The sequence below is a fragment of the Neophocaena asiaeorientalis genome, unplaced genomic scaffold (assembly GCF_003031525.2).
Source record: "Neophocaena asiaeorientalis asiaeorientalis breed wild unplaced genomic scaffold, Neophocaena_asiaeorientalis_V1.1 scaffold33, whole genome shotgun sequence".
In the NCBI taxonomy this organism is placed as follows: domain Eukaryota; kingdom Metazoa; phylum Chordata; class Mammalia; order Artiodactyla; family Phocoenidae; genus Neophocaena; species Neophocaena asiaeorientalis.
In genome coordinates, this window is record NW_020171988.1 from 2,322,095 (window position 1) to 2,344,892 (window position 22,798).

The window sequence follows — 22,798 nt, forward strand, 5'->3', positions numbered from 1 at the left end:
TTGTGTTAAGGTTGGGAAAAACTAACTCCAAACTCCTTGAACCTGAATTTACAGATCAAAAAAAATATACAAGGATGACAATATGACATATCCCTTGCAGTGGCTTCTCTGGAAAGGTACACTGTATTTAACTGGTCATATATCCCACCAGACACATACACTTTAGGCTTTCCTGAACACCCAATCTATACAATGTGCAAATAACCTTACAAAAGAAAATATGTACTCCCATGATAAGGTGACCGGTCAACATTTTTCAGGGGTTGATAATGTTTTCACTTAAACCAAATATATCATCTATAATCTTTTGAACTTAAAATAGTCATATCAGATAGCAAAAGTCTGTGCCTGGATCATCTTATTACTTACTGAATTGGATCCTGGGAAATCATATCCTCCCATGACTTTCATGTATGCTTTTTCTATGAGAGAAACCCATAATTCACTTTTGTTGTTAGAGTAAGAACACAGCAATTCTCCCTTATGATCCACAGGTAACTGGTCATCAATTATCACCTGGAGAAAGAGAACATTAATTTCCTTAGGTGGTACAAAATATCTTAAAATCCTTTCTATCAAAAAACCTCCACACCTTTCATACTGATAAAATAAAAGGCATGCTATGCCTATTGTTAAGGTAATGATAGTTTCAAATTTCTAGAATCTGATCAATTATAAAATGTTTTGTGATGTCTTTCTTCAGGTTGACATCTCCCTGTCAGGTATTAACTTTGAGCCAATTGGTTGGTTAAATGTTATGGATCGACCAGCAAAATTGTTAGAAATTCTAGAAATGTATACTATATCTAAAATAATTACAGAAGGGCTTCTCACTATTAAGCTAAATAACAATATTAACCTAAACCTGCAGAAAGATTCATGCTGTGTTTAGGTGTAAAATATTATGGCTAAAAAATACATTTAAATAGTAGAGAAATATAGAAGTAATCACCACGAAGATACGGCTTCTAATTCACATTATAGAGTGATTTGGGAAACAAGAGGATAAGAAGAATTTTGATCTAATATTAACAGAAGAACTATGCAACTGTATTTTGAAAGATTCTTTAAACAAGAGGTTATCTAAAAATTATAGTTCAGAAAAACCACATCCTCAATAATTTTGTTTAGTTTTTAAGAAATCAGCTAGAACAGTGGTTCTGAAAGGGTATTCTCAGACAACAGTATCATCATCATCGCCTAGGAACCCGTCAGATATTCAAATTCTGGCCTCCTCCGCAGACCTACTGAATCAGACACTTTAGGGATGGGGCCCAGCAATCTTTTTTAACAAGCTCTCCAGGTGATCCTGTGCACAATACAGTTTGATTATCATTCAACTACAGAGCAACTTCTCAGTTTCTCACACGGGAATCACTAGGGGATCTTGTTTAAATGCATATTCTGATTCAGCACGTCCAGGATGAGGCCTAAATTCTGCAATTCTAACGAATTCCCAGGTGATGCTAATGTTGATCCCTGGACTTCCGTGAGTCGACAGGAGCTAGAGAATCCTAACAACGCAAGGCCCTTACAACATGGTTCGGAATCCTTAAAGAAATTAAAGATGTGAAATTTATTATTTTGTTTATTTTTAAAATTTATTTTTGGCTCCATTGTTGCACGTGGGCTTTCTCTAGTTGCAGCGAGCGGGGGCTACTCTTGTTGCAGTGCACGGGCTTCTCATCGCTGTGGCTCCTCTTGCTGTGGAGCACGGGCTCTAGGCGCGCGGGCTTCAGTGGTTGTGGCACACGGGCTCAGTAGGTGTGGCTCACAGGCTCTAAAGCACAGGCTCAGTAGTTGTGGCACAGGGGCCCAGCGGCTCCACAGCATGTGGGATCTTCCCGGACCAGGGATTGAACCTGTGTCCCCTGCACTGGCAGGCAAATTCTTAACCACTGCGCCATCAGGGAAGTCCCAAGATGTGCAATTAAAAACTATGTATATATTTCACAAAGGAAAACAATATTAAAGGTATCTTACATCTCAATTTATGACTATACACTTAAATTGTTCTGACCTAACAGACTTAGTATGTCTGATATCCTTTTAATCAAAAAGATAGTTAACAACCATCAGGTTAAAATTCATTTTAAGCATTAGCAATCATTAGCTCAATGTCACTTCTGGGAACTTTCTATAAATTTTCCCAAACCCATTTTTTAAAAGACTTTATGCTTGTCATGATTTTTATTTTTAATTATTACTGATAATCTTATTGTAGAAATATGTATAATATCACAGAGTCAAAATCAACTAAACTGACTTTTAAAATGTTTATACAAATAACATTTCTTAATGATTCTACTCAAGAGCCAAAGGTGGGGAAGAGAGAAGGGGCTGATACGGGGAGAAACATTCACCTTTCTAGGGACACCATTGAGGTGAAGTTTTACCATATACTTTCCACATGGGTTGTACTCTGGCTCACCATCCTTATTCTGAGGGTAAATTATGCTTTAATAAGGAAAAGAAATAGTGAAATACCAACATTAATATTCAATATAAACTACTAGGCAGAATATTACATTTTACTTAAACATATGCTATTGTCTTAGAGATTTTATAAAAATAAACATAAGAATATTTGTCTATAATAGGCCTGTAATAGAAAAAGAATTTTACCTTAGTCAAAGTGCTTATTCAATATAAATAAATGAAGAAAATATCTTATGCAATCATACAACAGAGCATACATTTTATAATATTCTGAAAAATGCTCAGTTTTTAATTATATACTATAATACATTTTCTATTAAGTGGATATATTTTAAGCCAGTTAAAGTAATCTACTTTTGCCCCCAAGACATAAAGAGAAGACCATTTCAATTAACCACAACTAAGGAAATTATAACTCTGACAGAGATAAAGTTAGCAGAACTCTGATTAAGTACACAAAATTATCTAGTAAGAAACCTGTAGAAACTATCAGTATCAATTTTCTATCACAAACTGCACATTATTTACTGACATGGTCTGTTTATCCAATGGCAAACGGCTTGAAACTAAGGGCTGTATCTAATTCATCTTTGTACTTTCAGGACTTAACAAACACCACTCGGGAAGAGTTGTACAAAAAAATTATAATGCTTAATTTTTACAATGAATAATATTAAGGTAATAAAACTTTTAAAAATTGAAAGAAAAAGTATTTCCCAGTACCATTTCAGTACATTCTAAAGCAGTTCTAGCCAACAAAAATGTTATTTTATATTTCACACATTATATTTTAAAGTCTTATTTAACGCAATATATCAAAAACGTTATGATTTCAATAAATAATAAATATAAAAATTTGAGATATTTTCCAAGAGACATTTTTTGGCGCTAAGTTTTCAAAATCTGATCCATTTTACACTTATAGCCTATCTGAATTCAGACTAGCCCATTTCAAGTACGTAATATCCACATATGGCTTACGGCTACTATACAGTACAGTGCAGTTATAAATATGACATGATTTCAATGTGACCAATTTCATTTATTTCAAAACATATTTATTTCATTTATATTATTCTAACTATACGTGCATATGTTCTTAGACTGTCTTAGCAAATCTTTCCACACTCACAACCCATCTGCTTGACACACAAGGGCCATAATATTCTAAGTGATATGCCCTCCTCACTTTCTGTGCAGATAAAGCCCAAGCTTTTAATTTCTAGTTACGAGACAATCCTATGAAAAGGGCTACAGGGACAAATATAAAATTTTACCTGGTAATCAACTTCTTATTAAATCGTCTTTCATAAGCTGCACTGATAGCCAGTGATGCCACAAACGAACAATCTGATACTATTGTCTGTTAATAAGAATTTATTAATACATTCATTTATTCATGCAATTTCAACATTACCACAATATATAAGCATTGCATCTAGAGCCTAACTTTTTACAGTAAATATCATGACTGTTGCTTGAACAGGAAAATAATAAATAGAAATGCCATAGCGCCAACTAACACGTGTTTTGTTCCAACAAATCCTAGGAAAGACAAAGTATTTCAATTAAGTTAATTTAGAATAATTAAATATGGATGAAGCATTCCTACATGGATAAAAAGCATACTCAACTGAATCACACTTTTTAATGACAAAAAATTACGGGCATTTTTAAAAAGTTGGTTTACTATAATATGACCAATTAAAATAAATATGCACATCAAAAGATTTGAATCATAGTATTTCAGGACCATTATTTTTATACTCATGTGGAAAACATCTGTGACTTCAATGCTCAAATATCATTAATAAACTTTACAATAAAGTCACAGAGTTGTTCTACCACTGAAGTGTTTTAAATTAGCCCAATACCTTTCTATCTCTCCTATCTATTCTCTTATCAAAGGTGAAATTCAGATTCTCAACTTTCTCATCCACAAGCACATATCAATAAATAGGATGTAGATAAAAATCTGTAATTGTTCAACAGTTATCATATCTCAGTATGTCTAAGTCAAAGTATGCAGGGTGAATAATTTTTCCAATTATACTAATGCATCTAAATATATAATAAAAATCTAAGAAAAAAAGGCAAACGATATTCAATTACTTTAAAATGTTGGCTTTTCATATAAAATTATACAAAATAAAAGTTTACCTGCTTTATGCTGAAACTAGACACAGTGTAAATCATTGTAGGATTGTTGGTGAGATCTTCTGGTCGTACCCATTTAGAAAATGTAGCTTTTTGTTTAGGTGATAACGGTAGCTTGCCACATCTATCACTGAGGTGATAACAAAAATTAATAATAATAACGATAAAATTAATCTTAAAAGATGACTCAAAAGCAAAATTAAATTTCCTAGAGAATTTTTTTTGGTATAGTGATCACAGCTAAACTATATAATCCAAAAAAACCCTCTGGTCAAATCTGGCTCTTTACACTTAACCTTGAATCCAATCTGATTATCCTCTTCAATTAAAAAAAATGTACATAGATAACTGAAAACAGAAGAGCAACCTAAACTCTTTTATATTTATTTTAAGAATATACTTTAAGAGTTTAATTTAGCATGCTTATATTCAAGAAATTCAGTTTCAGTAAAATGGAGCCATTAACAACAATACAATCTGATTCATTCAAAAGGACCGAGGAAGCTACAGATCTTTATGCTGGCTCTTGACAAAACTCTTCTCTGCAAGGCTAATAATGAGAGCATCTAATTACTGAGTAATAAACATGTGCCAGGCATCACACAAAAGTATTTTACATACATCATTCATTTAATCTTCAAACCAATTCTATTAAAGCAAATTTTCTGGAAAAAGCTTTAAGTGATTAAATAACTTGCAATGTCGAAGAGCTAAGAAGTAGAAGAAAGGGTATGTGAATCCAGGTCTCTGGTGCCAAATCCACCATCTTACCCATTACCCTCTACTCACACTGTGTAAGGAATATACTGTGTAATATTTCTGCAAAATTGACGTACAGCACAAAATTTTAAAAATCTACCTTTCTTCAAACTGCTTCTAGAGCAAGGGCAACAAATCTTTGGGTTTCAAAAGATTTCTAGGATAATATAAGTTGTATGACATGCAAACTGAAAAAATATAACATTTTTTTAAAAAAAGGACTGTTGATAGACATTAGGAGAAAGAGTTTTGTGGTCAGATGGGATCTGAAAACTCCTCGTTAAAGTATTGGTTTTTCTCATTGGAAGGACATCTCTAAACCTTTAATAAGCCAATGTTTACTGGAACTCTCTTAGAGCAGAATATGGTATATAACACTTCTCAAACTTTTTTGATGATCACCTCATACATCTCATAGAGCCACTGGTGTCCTAGGCAACACTTTGGTACCTATGTACTATCAGGACCTGACTAAACAGACAGTGAGCTGGGTGAATTGAGAAGAATTTAAAGACAGCTATCATAAAACTTTTAGGAGAAAAAATAAGGCTGAGTCAAATCTAACCTGCCATATAAACCAGAATTCAGTAAATCCAAGACTCCTTAATATCTGTTTCTCTCAAGTCACCACTAAATCAACAAATTCAATGCTTATTTCTTAGAACTTTAAAAATATTTTATAAATATAATGTTTATTATAATACATGACCAGAAAAGAAAAAAATTTAGTCACCCAATCTTTCTAACCAAAGATAAATACCCTGGGGAGCTTTTAGCCATCAGTCTGCTATCTCTGAATTTTAAAATGTTTACTGTTACTTTTTCTTCTGATTATTCTTACTGTAAAATAATCCAGAAAACAAGAAAGAAAAAATCTTGCCAGTTAGAGCATTTCATTTTACTTGATTTTTCTTAAAATTTAATTAACTCAGTAAGTATTCACTGAGCACCTGCCACATGCCAGACACTGTGCAGGCACACGTTCTCTGTCCTCATGCAGCTTATGGTCCCGTGTGGGGGACAAGCACAGAGCAAGGGGTCACACACACAATGTAAAATCCCAACTCTGACAAGTGCCATGCCTAAACTAAGGGAGTTGGTACAGTTATATTTTTCTGTTTCCATTACATGATAAGCATTTTCCCACGTTACTTAATTTCTTGAAAACTTGATTGTTCATGATTGTACAAAATTCTTCTTAGGGACATTCTGTTGTATGAGCACTAAAAATATGATTTATCTCAATCTGTTACACAAAGACTGGAACTACTTATAAACAGAAGTTTATATCTCTGCTTCGATATAACCATTTAAGAGCATTCTAGAATAACTGATTCACATTTTCATAATTATAAAAATATTGATGAATATCTTTTATATAAATCTTTGACTAGATCTGTAAACATTTTTTAGAATTGGTTTCTTGAATTGAAATCACTGGGCATAGGGGTATAAACATTTTTAAAGTATTTGAAATGTATAGCCAAATTATATAATATAGCTTAATATTTAACAAAATAATTATGTTCTAATAGTTAATCCTTATTATATAGTGCTTGCTACAGAACAAGCACCATTGTAAGTGCTTTATATTTTATTAACTCATTTAACCATCACAGTAACACCATGAGGTGGATTCTATTATTACTTTAAAATCTGAGACAGATTAAAAAACTTGCAATGTCACACAGGATATGACACTGGAGAGCGTGGGTCTGGATTCTGTGCCCTTAACGTTAGTGCTATAAACTTCTTAGATATAAACAATTCCTAGATCCAAATCAGTCATCACATGGGTGCCTGAGGAAAACGTTATGCTGATAACTTACTGGCTTTGAGATGTTTAACTTCTGCCCATCCAAGGAGAGCAAAACACTTGAAATGAGAGAGCAGCTCTTTTGTTCTTTATAGTCTTTATATATTCTGTACACAATAAGCATTCAACTCTCTGATGCTTTCTGATAATAAATACAATATAACATACTCACTGCAGATTTTGAAAAATAAATATGTTTTAAAAAGTATATCACCTAATTTTGCTGCTTAGAGATAACCACTGTAAACATTTTGATGTATAACTTAACATCATGTTTTTCTATGTATCTATAAACACAAGAAAAGAAAAATAAAGTTTGGATGTTATATATAATTTTCTATCTTTTAAAATTCATATATCGCAAGCGTCTTCCTTATATTCTACGGACTTATTTTTTGTGGAGAGCATAATACGTAATATAATAATATGGACATGCCATTATTTAATCACTCCCATATCGCTGGATACCAACTTTGTTTCAATAATTTTCTGCTGTAACAGACACTTGGTAAATGCTCTTATTATATACATCTTTGACCGAATTATAGTTTCCTTGGGAAGGCTAGAAGCTGGGAGTCCTGAAACAAACAATGGTTTTAAGTTCTTGACATAAGCTGCCACTGTCCTGGCAGGTTGTGCCAACACTTTCATAATGAACCCTTTTCTTGAATTGGATCTTCTTAGTAAACAACAACCCTGTCATTCTATTCCACTTTTCCATTCAACATCTCTGTTGACTTGCCTTTCTGCTGTGATCCAACACCAACTGGGCAAATATTTACCCACTACTTACCTTGTGCCAGGCACCGCGTCAGACACTATGAGTATAACCTTAGGCAAAAGGAGGCGCGCACGTCCCGTCACCAGGGAAGGGTCGGAGGCACTCTCGCGATGCTGCCACACCTCCTTCCCACAGCCACACCTTTTTCCCAATCGAATTTTTTTATTACGCATTTTAATTTCAAGGCTATGGATTTAATTGGATTCCAGAGGATGGGAAAAGTACTGAAAAATCAAAATAATTTTGAAAGTAAACGTTGCAGTAGTGTTTACTTACCAGAAAGGCATTGGGTAAGCAAAACGTTCCCTCAGATCAATGTTCATGAAAGGAACATATTCCATACCATTTATTTTTGACGTTGTCCTATAAAATACAAGAAAAAAATCTAAAGTAGATGTTCAAGTCTACCTTGATTACCAGTTTTATTTAAACTTCTTAAAATTCAAATGACAAGGTATGGTACTGTAATAAAATTAAACTCACCACCTCATATAATGTTGATAACTTTATTTGAACAAAATTTTCACGAAACAGTTGAATACCAGAAAATAACTAATCCAATTCAATTCAATCAGTTATTCTTTTAAGACTAACATCCTTTACAACAAAACAACTATCTCAAGATAGGGCTACACTAGAGGTACTGAAAGTGTCACCAGGACACAATGCAAATTGTTTCCTAAGCCCAAAGAGAGAAAGCAATTGCTTAGTTATTTGGGGATTTAAAAAACATAACATTTACAATTCTGGGATATATGTTCTTCATATTTTCTGGTTATGAAGCTAAGGAATGGGTAGTGAAGAAGGTAGTGGCACAGATAACAGTTACAGCCTCTTGACAAATTTAAGAAATGTGACTTGTAGTAGTTTTGCATGTTCTCTTCCTGTTTTGTTTATATGTTTACTTGCATATATTAGCTATTTCCTTCTGTTTCTTTCCCTCCTTTCATTTAGAAGGAATTGCAGGGTTAACTTCACCATTTAGTCTCTAGGTAACAATATACAATGAGACAATGACTGAACTGGAGGACTAATTAATGCAGCGGGTGATGAACATAACATCTGTGTATCCTCATCTTGAGATGGTGAGAGCTTTTCACTTGTATGAAGGACAGCTGCATCTTGTTAGGTAGAAAAACAGAGCTGTTCTGTAGTAGTGCAGAATTTCAAACGTGTGCAGAAGGGAGCATGTGGGTGCTGAGTAGCCAAAGTGTTGGACTGTTACTAACTTGTCTCTCAGGTCCAAAACCACTCTTTGTCCTCCTTTGTGTTGTGCTGGTTCATATGCATTTTTTCTAGGCAAAGAGACCCCGATTAGTAGGAGTAGAATTAAAATCTTTAGCAGGAAGAGAGAAAAATGCCCCCAGGTAGCTAAAGAGGAAGGAGCCCTTCCAGTGCAACTTCAGCAGACCAGAAGGAGCAGCAGCATGACGCGCGCAGCTCTAAGCAGGCTGATCTCCTTCAAAGCCCAAGTGCAGAGCAGCTGCGCTGGCTCAGAAAGCGATCAAGGATTTCCAGAGCCTGTTCTTTTGTATTTTTAATATCCCCTGAGGCTGCTTCCAGACACTGAGCGGGCTTCCCAGCCCAGGTGTAGGCAAACTTTTTCTGTAAAGGGTCAGACAGTATCTAGTTTTGGCTTTGCAGTGAGGTCTCTGTCACATATTCTGGGTTTTTTTGTTTTCTTTTTTGCAACCCTTTAAAGAAATGTAAAAAAACCATTCATAGCTTAAGGCTGCCCTTTGCTGACTCTGGCCTAGACTGCTATTTCAAGGTAACAATTAGGGCTCTGGTCAAGGTGGAAGAGATGATGAATGGTCTGCCATAGCTCTACTTTGCCCCATAACCTTTATTATTCAATTCTGAAGAATGCTAAGATTTTCAGAAAAAAATACATCTAGCGGAAATGAGAATACTAAAATATATTAGAAGAAATTTTAACCATTTCAAGTTGTGACTATGTGACAACATAATTTATAGTTACATAATAACAGCATGACACATTATACCAAAGATGTGACTACGACTCAGCAAACCTAATGAGAGTAACATTACCTGCATTGATTATGTTAACAAAACTGTTCATTACAACCAATCATAAACTGATTTACCTGAGAACTTCTATTTCTTCTGCTGTGTATCTCTGTCCTTGTGCATCACATGACTGTGGACTTATAAATGGCTGAGGTCTTTCAAGGAAGGGATTAGTTCCTAATGGAAAATGTGCTCTCACTGGAGGTGGCTTTGGTTTAATATTCGTTGCCTTGATTTTGCATGATGGCTTTGTTAAAGGCTCACTCAATGCTTCTGCTCTACAACAGAGAGAGGTACAGAAAAACCGTTCTAGTTTTTCTTCTCACATTTAAGCTTTCCAGAACATAAAATTTACTTCAAGAACCAGTCAAGCATCCCTAATGTAAAATTAGTATATAAAATTCCAACATACTAGTCAACAGTTCACTACTTAAGCTACTCCCAAAGGTAAGTATTTTTGCAAACAACATTTTATTGACAACATTAATTGAGCACTTATTGCATGTCAGATCCTATGCAAAGTAAGGGGGATACAATAATGTACGAAACACAAACCCTACTCTCAAGGTGCTCCTAGTGTTGTGGGGAGAGAGACAATTGCATCAAAAGTGAGATGCAAAAAAAAAAAAGTGAGATGCGAGGCTGGAAGTACTCTATGCAAGTGAATGCACAGTAGAAATTACTGACTTGATGGGAAGTGGGTGAGTCAGGGAACATTTTTCCAAATTGACATTTGAGCTGCAGAAGAATCCACCTGGGGAGCAAGGAAGGGTTCTAAGCAGAGACCAGCATGAGCAAACGTGTAACAAGCTAAGGTAATTTCAAAAGAATGGACGGGGCCCTTGTGAACAGTACAAATGAGAGGCAGCAGGAGATGAGACCAGTGGCAGGGACTGGATCACGGAAGGTCTCACATGGTACTTAAGGGAATTTTGACTTTATTCTGTCAAAGAACTAACAATCTAAAACACAGAAGTTCTTAATCTAAGGTCCTTATATGAGATTTAGGAGTCTTGTTAACATTCTGAAATTCTATGCAAATAAAACGTTACGTTATCTTTTCTGTACCGCGTGTCCATTCTTTAGAAGAGATCCTAAAAGGAGCCCATGACTGACCCATGCCCCTGCGCTGAGCATGCACTCAGAGAGTACTAGATGGGTTACCCACATAGGTAATAAAAGCCATCTATGATTCTGACTGGGGAAAGAAGTAAAAATGGAGAAGATAGCTACGTGTCGAGTGCCCATAACTTCATGAATTTGGAGAAACAAACTAAATGCTAGCTGATGGTAATGAAAAGGAGGGATAACCGCTATACCTCAATAAAAAAGAAGGGCTGCGGGTAGCACAGCTACCTAGTGTGAGCCTCAAAAGGAGATATTTTAGTAATTCGTGCTATAACTATAAATGCCATTCCACCCTTTTCCTTTGCCTATAATGCTTTGTCTATACAAGAGGTACAATTCTCTTATGCAAATACATTCATTATTTCTCAACAAATATCTACTGAGCACATATTGTATGTCTGCCCTCTGCTAGGTGCTTAGTTTCAGCACTGAACAAAGACAAAATTCTCTGTCCTCAAAGAGCTTATATTTGGGGGACAGGGGTTAGAAGGGACACAGACATTGATAACAAATATGATAAACTGGGAAATTTCATATACCTTAGAAACCAGTAAGAGTTACAGGAAAGTATATTAGAACAGACGAAGCAGGATGAAAGTACTGGAGGAGATTATACATAATAACAGCATGACACATTATACCAAAGATGTGACTACGACTCAGCAAACCTAATGAGAGTAACATTACCTGCATTGATTATGTTAACAAAACTGTTCATTACAACCAATCATAAACTGATTTACCTGAGAACTTCTATTTCTTCTGCTGTGTATCTCTGTCCTTGTGCATCACATGACTGTGGACTTATAAATGGCTGAGGTCTTTCAAGGAAGGGATTAGTTCCTAATGGAAAATGTGCTCTCACTGGAGGTGGCTTTGGTTTAATATTCGTTGCCTTGATTTTGCATGATGGCTTTGTTAAAGGCTCACTCAATGCTTCTGCTCTACAACAGAGAGAGGTACAGAAAAACCGTTCTAGTTTTTCTTCTCACATTTAAGCTTTCCAGAACATAAAATTTACTTCAAGAACCAGTCAAGCATCCCTAATGTAAAATTAGTATATAAAATTCCAACATACTAGTCAACAGTTCACTACTTAAGCTACTCCCAAAGGTAAGTATTTTTGCAAACAACATTTTATTGACAACATTAATTGAGCACTTATTGCATGTCAGATCCTATGCAAAGTAAGGGGGATACAATAATGTACGAAACACAAACCCTACTCTCAAGGTGCTCCTAGTGTTGTGGGGAGAGAGACAATTGCATCAAAAGTGAGATGCAAAAAAAAAAAAGTGAGATGCGAGGCTGGAAGTACTCTATGCAAGTGAATGCACAGTAGAAATTACTGACTTGATGGGAAGTGGGTGAGTCAGGGAACATTTTTCCAAATTGACATTTGAGCTGCAGAAGAATCCACCTGGGGAGCAAGGAAGGGTTCTAAGCAGAGACCAGCATGAGCAAACGTGTAACAAGCTAAGGTAATTTCAAAAGAATGGACGGGGCCCTTGTGAACAGTACAAATGAGAGGCAGCAGGAGATGAGACCAGTGGCAGGGACTGGATCACGGAAGGTCTCACATGGTACTTAAGGGAATTTTGACTTTATTCTGTCAAAGAACTAACAATCTAAAACACAGAAGTTCTTAATCTAAGGTCCTTATATGAGATTTAGGAGTCTTGTTAACATTCTGAAATTCTATGCAAATAAAACGTTACGTTATCTTTTCTGTACCGCGTGTCCATTCTTTAGAAGAGATCCTAAAAGGAGCCCATGACTGACCCATGCCCCTGCGCTGAGCATGCACTCAGAGAGTACTAGATGGGTTACCCACATAGGTAATAAAAGCCATCTATGATTCTGACTGGGGAAAGAAGTAAAAATGGAGAAGATAGCTACGTGTCGAGTGCCCATAACTTCATGAATTTGGAGAAACAAACTAAATGCTAGCTGATGGTAATGAAAAGGAGGGATAACCGCTATACCTCAATAAAAAAGAAGGGCTGCGGGTAGCACAGCTACCTAGTGTGAGCCTCAAAAGGAGATATTTTAGTAATTCGTGCTATAACTATAAATGCCATTCCACCCTTTTCCTTTGCCTATAATGCTTTGTCTATACAAGAGGTACAATTCTCTTATGCAAATACATTCATTATTTCTCAACAAATATCTACTGAGCACATATTGTATGTCTGCCCTCTGCTAGGTGCTTAGTTTCAGCACTGAACAAAGACAAAATTCTCTGTCCTCAAAGAGCTTATATTTGGGGGACAGGGGTTAGAAGGGACACAGACATTGATAACAAATATGATAAACTGGGAAATTTCATATACCTTAGAAACCAGTAAGAGTTACAGGAAAGTATATTAGAACAGACGAAGCAGGATGAAAGTACTGGAGGAGATTAAATTTTAAACAGAGTGGTGATGGCAGGCCTTATTGAAAAGTTGACATTTGAGCAAAGAGTTAAGGGAGCTACACACATGTATAATTTGAGGGATCTGCATGGCTGGCTCACTCTCAGTTTCTCCATTTCTCGTAGTAGCTTTGGAAGGGCTCTCTGGAAGTTCTCTCTTTGGAAGTCTGATATTAAACAACAGAAGGGAGTCTACCATTTCAAATACCATAATCATTTTTGTTTTAGACACAGCAAAAACTAAGTAAAATATTTCTTGACTGATTTGTTATTTTCTTGAGTTTAAAGCACGGATGAAGACACAGAGATGAATAAGATGCTCTCTGTTCCCCTAAGGAGTTCACCATCTAATGAGCCAAAATGACATGTAGAAAAAAGCAGCAGGGAACTAGAGAGGGGTAAATTCACTCAGAGGAAGAAGGCAACTTTGCTCTGGATCTCAGGTTTGCTACCACGAGCTCCACCACACATTCAGGTAAACCACTGAAGTAACACAGTACGCTGCCATCCACAGATAAGAACTCTAGGGACCAAAACTCACCTGTCTAGTGCCTGTCGTGCCAACTGCTTCAGTTTGTTTTGCAGAGTTTTATCAGCGGTTTCATAAGACTTAAGAGAAAGAGAGACAGATGTTCCAAAGCATAATTATTAATTTGCCTGATCCATGATATTTCTAAGCAAAAATAAAAAATTACAATGCACATTACACTTCTTAAAATTATGAGAGAATAAACCAAGACACTTTATTTTTGTCCTTAAAGGTATCATTTAAATTGTGTTGAAAACTCGTCACCACTCAACCTAACACCACTTAATTCGGACAGGTAGTAAGTGGAACACAACCGTATAATCACAGTGCCACAGAAGGCCTGGCAGCAGGAACCCCAGAAGAGCAGGGCTACTGTACTAAGTGAAATAAGTCAGCAGGAGAAAGACAACCACCTTATGCCTTCATTCATATGTGGAGTCTAAAAGACAAAACAAATAAACAAACAAAATAAAATAAACTTATAGGTACAGAGAACAGATTAGTGGTTTCCAGAGGGGAAGGGGGTTGGGGGATGGGTGAAATGGGTGAAGGGGGTCAACTGTATGGGGATGGAAGGTAACCAGACTTGCGGTGGTGATCACTTTGCTGTGCGTACAGATGTCGAATTATAATGCTATACTGTGCACTGAAACTTACATAATTAAAAACAAAAAAACCCAGCACTTACCTGTAGTCTCAGGTACCTACAGAAATGAGGCTAGATAGTTCCTCTGAATAAAAGACCTTGGACAAAGAGCCGGCCCTCTGAACAATGCTGAGAACACCACTCTCTACCACATCACATCCCCTGTGAATGCGCTACTCTTACGCACTAGATGCCCCGGAGAGCTAACAGGCCCACCGGGCTCCTCGGGAAGCAGTAAAAACCGCTCGACATATAGACTCTACACTGCAAATTAATAAAGCTCTCCCAAACCACTAACTTATTTCTTAGTGTATGAAATTGAAAAAAAGGGGGAAGTTTTATTTTTTGTGTGATGACCAAAGTCGTTTTTTCCCTTTTTTTTTTAAAATTGAAGTATGTACAATGTTGTGTTAGTTTCAGGTATACAGAAAAGTGATTCAGTTATACATATATATCTATTCTTTTTCAGATTCCTTCCCATTATAGGTTATTACAAGATATTGGGTATAGCTCCCTGTGCTATACAGTACATCTTTGTTGTTTATCTATTTTAAATACAGTAGTGTGTATCTATTAATCCCAAACTCCTAATTTATCCCTCCCCCAAGAAGTTTATTTTAAATTCACAGATTGTGATGGTGAATTCTTCCTATAATAAGTTAATTTTAGTTATAGGGGTATAAAAAGGTCAAAAATAGTACCTATAATTTAAAAAACAATTGCCAAGGGACTCAACCTCAATACTGTCAAATTTTTAACAAGATGTTAAAGTCCATTATTAATTTTCTATTCTTCATTATCTTTTAATGAGGAATAACTTAGTTACATGTATAATAACAGGATAATTTTTTTTTTCTTTTAAGGAATTGTTAAGTAAAACTCACTAGTAAGGGGAGAAATTTCTTAGCATAATTCCACCAAACTTAACTTGTAGCTATTATACATACGGTTTTCAGACAGAGATCTACAGCTTCTGTATACAGTTCTATAGCATCTTCAACATTCCCTTTTTCATCTTCATCAAAAGCTTGTGTAACGAGGAAATGGGCACGCTCTAAGTCCAACTGATGTTTTGATTTCAAAGGATCCGCACTCTTTGACTGAACTAGGATAGGAAAAAAAGCCACAGAGAAGAACTAGCATAGGAAGAAAGCCACATATATATGTATCCAGGGAACAACATACCATTTTAATTCATTCTTTACCAAAACTCTATAATCCTTCATTTAAAAAGCTTAGCAAGGTCAAAAAAAAATCCTTAAAAAAATTTCCCCTGAATTTCTTTCTGTCCCTACCAGCACTTTCTTCATTTAAAAAATAAAACATAGGAGTTCTCCACACAAAAAACAAAACTGAAACTTGGAAAAGACTAAATCGAAAGAAACTCAATTATGTTTTAAGGTAATTTAAATTTTTATTCAGTATAGACAATAATTATGTAATATACTAGGCCTTGATGATAAAATGCATGCTGTTTCCTATTCATCTGGGTCCAGAATAAGCTATATTTTTACTGCTCTTTGAAATAAGTGCTTCTGTTTGTTTTTAATATAAAGATACGTATCCATAAGAGACCTGCATCTAGAATATATAAAGATCTCTTACAACTCAACAATAAAAGGACAAACCCAATTTAAAATGGGTGTGATGATGATATCATCAACTTGTGTCAACTTGACTGGATCACAGGTTACCCAGCTATTTGGCTAAACAAGATTTCTGGGTAGCCTGTGAGGATGTTTCCGAATGAAAGTAGCATTTGCATTGACACTGAAAGCAGACTGCCCTCCCCAGTGTGGGTGGGCATCATCTAATCCACTGTGGGCATGAACAGAACAAAAGGCAGATGGGGAGAATCTGCCCTCACTGCAGAACTGCTTGAGCTGACACATTGGTCTTCTCCTGACCTTGGACTGGAACTCACACCATCAGGTCCCCTGCTTCTCAGGCCTTTGAACTTGGACTGAACCACACCACTGGCTTTCTTGAGTCTCTAGCTTGCAGAGGGCAAATAGTGGGACTTCTTAGTCTCCATAATTGCATGAGCCAATTCCTCATAATAAATCTCTTTATGTACATCCTACTGGTTCTATTTCTCTGGAGAACCCTGACTTATACCATGGGCAAAGGATCCATATAGGCATCTCTCCAAAGCAGATATTCAATGGCCAAATGGCACATGAAAAGATGCTCAACATCATTTGCCATCAGGGAAGTGCATATCAAAACCACAATAAGATGCCATTTTATACCCACTAGGATGGCTAAAATAAAAAAAAAGACAGAAAATAACAAGTGTTGATAAGGATGTGAAGGAAATGGAACATTGCTGGTGGAATTGTAAAGTGGTATAGCCACTGTGGAAAACAGTTTAGCAGTTCCTCAAAAAGTTAGACATAAAGCTACCATATGACATAGCAGTTCTACTTGTGGGCATATATCCAAGAGAACTGAAAACATATGTCCACACAAAAACTTAGACACAAGTGGTCATGACAGCATTACTAATAATAGACAAAAGGTGGAACCAAGCCAATACCCACCAACTGATGAATGGATAAATAAAATGTGGTATACTAATACAATGGTGTATTAACCATAAAAAGAAATGAAGCACTGATACATGCTACAAAATGGATAAACCCTGAAAACATTATGCTAAATAAAAGAAGCCAGACACAAAAGACCACATACTGATGACTCCATTTACATGAAATGTCTAGAATAGGCAAATCCATGGAGACAGAAAATAGATCAGTGGTTGCTAGGGCCTAGGGTGTGGAATGGGTAGTGACTACTAATGGCTAAGAGGTTTCTTTAAGGGTGACAAAAATGTTCTGAAGTTAGATAGCGGTGATGGTTGCACAACTCTGGGAATACATTAAAAACCACTGAACTGTACACTGTAAAAAGTTGAATGTTATGGTATGTGAATTACATCTCAATAAAACTGTTTTTTAAAAAAAAGTTTTAAATTTTGTTTGTCTCAAAATTGTGTCTGATCTTTTAAAAACTGTAACCCTCGGTAACCCCTCTCTAAAGTATTTATTAATCCCATTTATTAAATGAACGTTAAAATATTTAGCTCAACGCTTCTTCAGCCTTGGCACTACTGACATTTTCGGCTGGATAATTCTTTGCTGTGGACGGTGCTATGCATTATAGGATTTTCCCTGCTGCACTGTCCCTGCCATCTACCCAACCAGATGCTAGTAGTATACTGCATCCCTACCCTGGCATAAACACCAAACATCTCTCCAGACACTGCCAAATGTCTCCTGCGGGGCAAAACCGATTCTAATTGAGAATAACTATTGAGCCTAAGGTTTCACAGCTACAATGGAAGGGTAGGGACTCGGCTTAGATCCTTGAATTCCAAGTCTTGAGTTTCTTTTACTACACTGGTGAATTTCAAACTGGGTTACCTTTCCCCAACCCTAAAGTCAAGCCATCTCTCAAAGTCTCTTGACTGTCAGAAGACTTTATCTGTTTTAAAAATTGGGATTCTGAACAAGATTTTTATTTGATAAAGGACTCTCCTGTTTGAAATAATCATTAAGTAAACCATTTAATTCTCTACAGATTACATGCCATTTATTGAACAAAACAGGTCAAAAAAACCGGCAAAACATTTAATGTATATTATGCTTTAAAAATCCTTTTTGAACTTTACTTCTGTTTCACTGGCAAGTTTTCATTCTTCAAGAGATTAGGGCTGTCTCATTCTGTGCCTGAGTATCATATAAACATCACATTTATAAATTTAAAAACTTCATTTACTTAGCTGGGAAAATGAAGTGCCTCTGAATTCCATGGTATTTTGAATACATGAATCAGTATAACTTTGTATTAAATGAGGCCCTGACACACAGGCTGTCCACTTTTCAATGCATGCAATTTCTGGGCACTGTCTTAAAGGAAAGTGCCATGTCTGTAAGGGGACTGTCATAATAAGAAATCCAACAATCAAATCTACTTTATCCTAACTATGAGCTTGTAACTGCTCTTATCTATTCAGAATGAGTGGCAGAAAGTAGCACAAAGTCCATCAGAGAATGCTGAATAAGACTCCTCTAAGCTTGTGGCTTTATTACACAGCCACAGAAAAAAAGGGGTTAAAAAGAGTCCTCAGTGACATGAATGCATTCCTAAAACAAAATGTCAATAGATGATCATTTTCTTTCCTACCACGTGAACACCAGATTTCGCCAGGAACCACTTACCTCTAACAGAACTGCGATCATTAAGCCTGTGAACTTGTTTCACAGCGTTTGCAAAAGTAACTACAGGTTGTTCCAGGTCTCTGCTTACATGTCCCTTTTCCAAGATATGGTTTAAAACAAGAGTTTAGCTAAGGTCTTGAGGTTGAGGATATCGATAAAGACTGTGAACCCACTGTTGAAGTCTTCAGACACTGAAGAGGAGGAGTCATTTAATTTTAATAGCAGGAGAGGGCACGTGACAGATGTTTAAAAGCAGATTTTAACAGGGTCCTAATACTGACTCTGCCAATGATACACTGTTTGAATGTAGATAGTTCATCTCTATCCTCTGGGAAATTAGGATATCAGACTATATCACCTCTAAGGTCCCTCTTCACAGATTTATCACATATTTCCACATTATGATTTTCAAAGATGTGATTACCAAAAAAGAAATGAGCAGCAACCAAGTGAGGATCAAGAATCAAAGATGAAAACGAAAAGGAAAGAGAAACACAGGGGAAAAGTAAGATGTGATGCGACAGAAGAAAAAAAATACAGTGACATGGTTAGTAGTCCTTTACCAACCTGCTGAATGTAAAGCCTGCACTCTTTCCAGATACTCATTTATTTTTTCTTGAATATGTTCTAGGCTTGATCCTGCCATCTCAGCATAAATTAAAGCTTGTGCAGCTTCCTAAAAATAAAAAAAAGAATTCAAAGGAATCTAACAGATCAATTACAATCTGAATTTTCTTTACCACTTTCTAACTATTGGTTTCTATGAATGACAAAACAAGAATGTCTTTGATACCAGTAATTTTTTTCGTAAAGTAAATGAGATATATTCTTTACTACTTTTTTTCAGTTCTCAATGCTCTCTTTCTCCTACTGTTGAAAATTTATGAAGTCAAATAGAAGGGGTTGATTATAAGTATTTTCTTAGAATAACTGTGATTTATATGTTCTCTGTTTTCCTTTTTCTTTTTGCAATAGGTCAGACTTGAAATTATGTACTGTGAAAAGGTGAATTGAGTCTCGAAAGCATTAGAACAGATAGTACCTGATATAATTAAATTAAATATCAAAAAAAGATTATAAGAAATTATAAAGGTTAAATATCTCACAGTGGAAAGAAAATCTTTTTCTCCACAGAAAATATTGTCAAAGGGGGACACATTTTAAGGCAGATTTCAGTTGTATGAAATAAACTTATTTTAATTAAGAAAACCTGGATTTGTCTTCCAGTTATTCCATGACTTCCTCAGCCAGTTAGGCTGTGCTGGCGAGGAAAAGCCTCCATTCTCGCCATCACCATTCCAGGAGGGTGACCAATGCTACCACACACAAGAACCACAGAGAGACTTTCCCAAGTACCACGACCTTCACTGCAGTAATCTAAGCGTGTGCACTTTAAGGAACCTCACGCCTTGTTATCTGGATCCAAAGAAGCTATCTACTGAGCATCACTTTTTTTTTTTTTTTTTTTTGCGGTACGCAGGCCTCTCACTGCTCCGGACGCACAGGCTCATCGGCCATGGCTCGCGGTCCCAGCCGCTCCGCAGCATGTGGGATCTTCCCGGACCGGGGCACGAACCCATGTCCCCTGCATTGGCAGGCGGACTCTCAACCACTGCGCCACCAGGGAAGCCCTGAGCATCACTTTTTGAATCCAGTTATTGGAGCAGGACTTGTTTCCCTGAACCTACAAAATCAGTAAGAAGAGTACAGGTTTGATCCAAATGGAAATTGGGGGTAGAAAACATATGTTTTCCTCAGATTCTGCAATTCAGATATTTCAGGGGAGGAAAATATAACTGTACATGTAAATATTAAAACTAATTTTTTAAATTGTTGGTACCAACTTTATTTTGCTCATTTTGCTTACACTTGAAAGTGATTAACAATTAAGGAATCCCTAATAGAACAGCATGAAGGCAGAAAACACTAAATATCTGATACAGTTTACATAAATAGCTCCTAGAAACACAACCACTTTTCTGATTCTCTCAAGGAAAAGAAATTCTTCATAACAACATGCATGTAATCCTACAGCAAAACAAGAGGCACTGTACAGTACTTCCTTTCGCTTTAAAAAAGCTATTTTATATGGCACTATTTTCACCTATGAACATTTGTCAGTTATTTCACAAAACTAATAAAACACAGTTTTACTTTTAAAGAAATACCATCGTCATGAAATTGTCAAAAAAAAAAAATGTCCAAAAAGAATGATTCTGAAACACACCCAAAGTCTCTAAATATAGATTATAAAATGAAGGCAATCAAATATTAATCTGAGAAAAGCAAACCACACATTATTGACAGCATATAGGTTTATGGAAAAAAATCACGACTTCTGTATTATCAAATTCTTTCTAAAAGAAAAGATGACAATGTCAAGAGGATACAGCTATCTGCACGGGGAGCCGGAGGGGTGTGTTTGCAAATGCTCAGGATTGGGGAGCAGGCGGTGGACTGTGAGCTCCTACTCTCATTTAATATTTCTGGCCCCAGTAATTTACCCAAAAGCAATACCAAAGAAACGTGTAAAGCATTAGCTATAAGGGTATTATGATGCTGAAGATCCATAATGAACATAAAATGGCCAGAAGAGTTTGTAAATAAACTATGGCACACCCACATAATGGAATACTATACATCTATCATTAACAAGTTTATACTATGAAACTTTAAAAAAATTCAAAAATTTTTAGAAGTTCAAATGCAAAGAACAGATTTAAAAAAGTATAAACAGTCTGATCCAAGTTTGTTTTTTTAAAAAAGGTGTGCACACACACATGCGTAGAAAACCAAAGATACGTAGATGTCAAATACCAGGATACGCGATGTTTTATTTTTGATTGACTTTCTGCGTTCTTCCGTGAGCACTGTTTCCGTGTACATCCGTGACGGTGAGAAGCTGCGAGCTGACAGTCCAGCTCTGCCGCCGCCCTCAGGAGCGGTCAGCTGGGGACTCGCCGGCCAGTACCGACCCCAAAGCGGCGACCAAGCCCGCCGCTGGCCGGACCCTGGGGCGGGGGCAGGCCTGACCCCTCAGCCCGGCCACCGCCGCGAGAGGGACAGCGCGACGGGGGACCGCCACGCCGAGCGCGCCCGTCCCCTCGGCACCTGGACCCGCCCCCGGCCCACCTTGTAGTAAAACACGGCCTCCGAGTAGCGGCCCTCGTGGTCGCGCTGCACCGCCAGCCGCGCGAACTGCACCGCGTCCCGCTCCAGCGCCGCCGAGTCCATGGCTGCCACGCGCCGAGGACCCCCGCCGACCGCCGCGCGCCCGAGTGCCGGGCGAGGACCCCGGCCGCACGGAAGGAGCGGCGGAGCTCACTTCCGGCGGCTGAGAGAGGACCGCGACCGACCCCTCGGCAAAACTCCGACTCCTAGCCCGCTGGCAGCCTCGCTCCGCGGCCGCCGCATTCGCCGTCCCGCCCACCGGCTACACTGCGCAGGCGCAGCCGGGCCGGCGCAGGTGTTTTGGTAGCCTGGGTTGCCGGGCTCGCCGGTGGGTGCGGGAAGGCGCGGGCGGTGGGCAGGGCCCGGCCTGCGCGGTGCCGTGTGCACGTGACTGCCGGGGCGCCCGGGATTGGGCAAGCAAAAGAGGTGCCACGTCTGAGCGGCTGCCGGCTTCGCAGTCCGCCTGTCCGGGCAGTGACTGTGGAGCCTGTTGCCGGCCAGGCTGGGAGGAGGGGCGCATGCGCCTCCCGGAACCTTTTTCCCCTGAGTGTAAAGAGAAGGTGAGCAGTGCTTCTTCCCAACATCATCTGAGATGACTTTTTTTTTTAAATTAGGGGAGTGAAGTAAGGATATACGATTCTTAGGTACTTTTTAATAATATTTATATCCACAAGCTGAGTCTTAATTAACCCTGTATACATG

At 37.4% G+C, this 22,798-nt stretch overlaps 1 protein-coding gene across 1 annotated transcript in view; it reads right to left on the bottom strand.

Annotated features, from left to right (window-relative positions):
• CAPN7 (calpain 7) overlaps positions 1–22,459 on the bottom strand; it is a 39,417-nt gene extending 16,958 nt beyond the window's left edge. The window contains exons 1-10 of the mRNA XM_024747771.1: positions 22,058–22,459; positions 19,493–19,601; positions 15,650–15,807; positions 14,069–14,136; positions 11,855–12,055; positions 8,229–8,315; positions 4,600–4,726; positions 3,717–3,802; positions 2,364–2,457; positions 370–516 (exon numbers count right to left, since the gene is read on the bottom strand). Coding sequence (XP_024603539.1) covers positions 370–516; positions 2,364–2,457; positions 3,717–3,802; positions 4,600–4,726; positions 8,229–8,315; positions 11,855–12,055; positions 14,069–14,136; positions 15,650–15,807; positions 19,493–19,601; positions 22,058–22,159 — 1,179 coding nt within the window. The 5' untranslated portion in view covers positions 22,160–22,459. The remainder of the gene's footprint in view (positions 1–369; positions 517–2,363; positions 2,458–3,716; positions 3,803–4,599; positions 4,727–8,228; positions 8,316–11,854; positions 12,056–14,068; positions 14,137–15,649; positions 15,808–19,492; positions 19,602–22,057) is intronic.
• Between the last annotated feature and the right edge of the window lie 339 nt (positions 22,460–22,798).